The sequence below is a fragment of the Gavialis gangeticus genome, unplaced genomic scaffold (assembly GCF_001723915.1).
Source record: "Gavialis gangeticus isolate Ggan-Ray unplaced genomic scaffold, GavGan_comp1, whole genome shotgun sequence".
NCBI lineage: Eukaryota > Metazoa > Chordata > Crocodylia > Gavialidae > Gavialis > Gavialis gangeticus.
Genome location: NW_017728960.1, coordinates 1,341,663 through 1,343,795, shown reverse-complemented (window position 1 = coordinate 1,343,795; position 2,133 = coordinate 1,341,663). Strand labels below are relative to the sequence as shown.

The 2,133-nt window shown below is 64.2% G+C and overlaps 1 protein-coding gene across 1 annotated transcript in view; it reads right to left on the bottom strand.

The window, feature by feature from the left end:
- Nucleotides 1-2,133, bottom strand: part of CRABP2 (cellular retinoic acid binding protein 2) — a 7,615-nt gene extending 5,482 nt beyond the window's left edge. Inside the window, exon 1 of the mRNA XM_019520114.1 lies at nt 1,936-2,133. Within this exon, the coding sequence (XP_019375659.1) occupies nt 1,936-2,005 (70 nt within the window). The 5' untranslated portion in view covers nt 2,006-2,133. The remainder of the gene's footprint in view (nt 1-1,935) is intronic.

Below are 2,133 nucleotides of genomic sequence, written 5' to 3'. Positions count from 1 at the left end.
CACCCCCCAAATGCCACTGCCAGGTTCTTCACCACTCCCACCACCCTTGGAGGCTCCACAGGGTGGTGGATGGGCTGCCTCTTTGTACCTCAGTTTCCCCTCCTGGAAAACACAGAACAACCCCCCGGCAATGGGCAACACTGGGGTCACCAGCATCACCACCAAGGAAAGACTCGGAGGGATAAAACTGCTGTTGGAGGAGATGGTTTCCCCTGCCCCAAGCTAAATATCTCCAGGCCTCTCCCTCCAATTCAATGCCACCAGGAAGCAAAGGGTTAATTTGGGGTTTCCCTTCCTCTGCCACTGACTGCCCAGGGGCCCCTGGTCAAGTTGCTTCAACTCTGCCCCAGGGCCAGGTCTGTAATACAGGAGAAGATGCCCAGCCCTACCCCAGGTGGGGAGAAGGGATACACCCCTCCCAAGCTGCAAGGGGCTGGTCCAGCCCTCCTGGCTGGAGCGGGTTTCTGGGGTGGGGGGGTTGTGTCATATTGGCTGATCCCAAGCAGCGCTGCCTGTTTCAAGCTCAGCTGGAAAAGCCTGGTGCTTTTTAGATCCCGGCTGCCTGCGTTCCACCAGCCCCTCTCCAAGATGCAAAGGCAAGAGTGGCTGAGTTGTCAAGGAGCAATTTTACCCTGGGGGAAGCCTCTGTGCTACCACGTGCTTCAGATGCCGGCTGGATCTCTGAGCCGCAACTCAACATTGCTCCCATTCCACAGATGGAGAAACTGAGGCAGTGAGGCGAAGGTCTCCCAGCAGTCAGTGGCAGCACCAGGAGTGGAAATGAGGTGTCAGCACATAGCACTCCTCCCCCTGAGGTGCTCAGTAGGGTGCCCTCTGCCCTGCCCGCTTTGCTTTGCAGTGGACACAGGCCCAGACAAGAGCACCCCTGGGGAGCAGGGGGCACGAGGCTGCTTGTTGGCAGGGCTGTGAGGCCCTGATCCCCAGCCTTGGGGCGGGGGTCTCTGCAGGGACACGTGTCCACAACCGAGCCGCATCCCATGAGCCTGGCCGGAGCTGAGCCAAGCCGGACAGCTGTTATAGCAATCTCCACCCTGTGCCCGGCCGCATCCAGCAGCCTAGCCCTCAGCTTGGGGGATATCATCTGATTGCAGCATGAACGTTGCCAGCCAGGCTCGTCCTGCGATACCACCCCAGAGCCGGGGGAGGAAATCCAGCAGCTGGCGCTTGGGGAGGGGGAGGTGGAAGGAAGCCTAGCCGCAGCCTGGGCCAGTGGTTAGAGCAGGGGGCAGCTCAGGCCTGGGACTCTTAGTTTCTGCCTCTGGCGCCAGTCCTGGGCTTCCTGGGGGTCCCTGAGGCCAGAGACTTGGCCTCCTTAACCTTGCCTCAGTTTCCCTGTCTGTGCAATGGGTGCGAGCGTGGTCCCCATGTGCTGTGGCGCCCCAGGGATCCGAACAGGCCTGTTCCCCCCCACCCCCCTTGCATGAAGAAGCCCTTTCAGGAGGTGAAGATACAGACTGCGATGGGAAGGCTTCAGCGCACCGGCGCCGGCTCGGTGTCTCTTGCAGGTGTTACCGCTCCTTCGCTCCAACTGCAGGAGGCCCGCGGTGGCCCTGGCTCGCACCCCCACACATATGCACACTCGCCCTCGCACTCACACGCCCCAGCTCTGTGCCTTGTCCGGGCGCAGACCCAAGCCCCCGGCTCCCTCCCTTCCCCGGCTCGATTGCGCCTCTCCTCTTTCTAGGCCCTGCGCGGCCCCCACATCTCCCCCCCTGCAGCCCCGGCCCCTCCAGCCTGGGGCACGGAGCGGGGAAACTGAGGCAGGCCGGCTCAGGGGACTCCCCCGACGCCCTGGGCCACAGGAGGGGTGGGGGAGCGGACAAACCCCTCCCCGCCTGCAGGAGTCACTCCGGAGCGAGCCCCCGCACCGAGCCCCGCGGGTGCGGCTCCGCAGCCCGGCCCATTGCCGCTCACCCAGCGCCTTGAGCAGCTCCTCGAAGTTCTCCGAGCTCTTCATCCTCCAGTTGCCGGAGAAGTTGGGCATGGCCGGGCCGGGCCGGGCTCTGTCCCCGTGTGCTGGGCGTGGATGGCTCCCGAGGCGGCTCCCCCGTCCCTGCCCGGCCGCAGCCTCCTCTGCCGGCTCCGCCAGGCTTTCTCCCCCCGCTCCCGCTC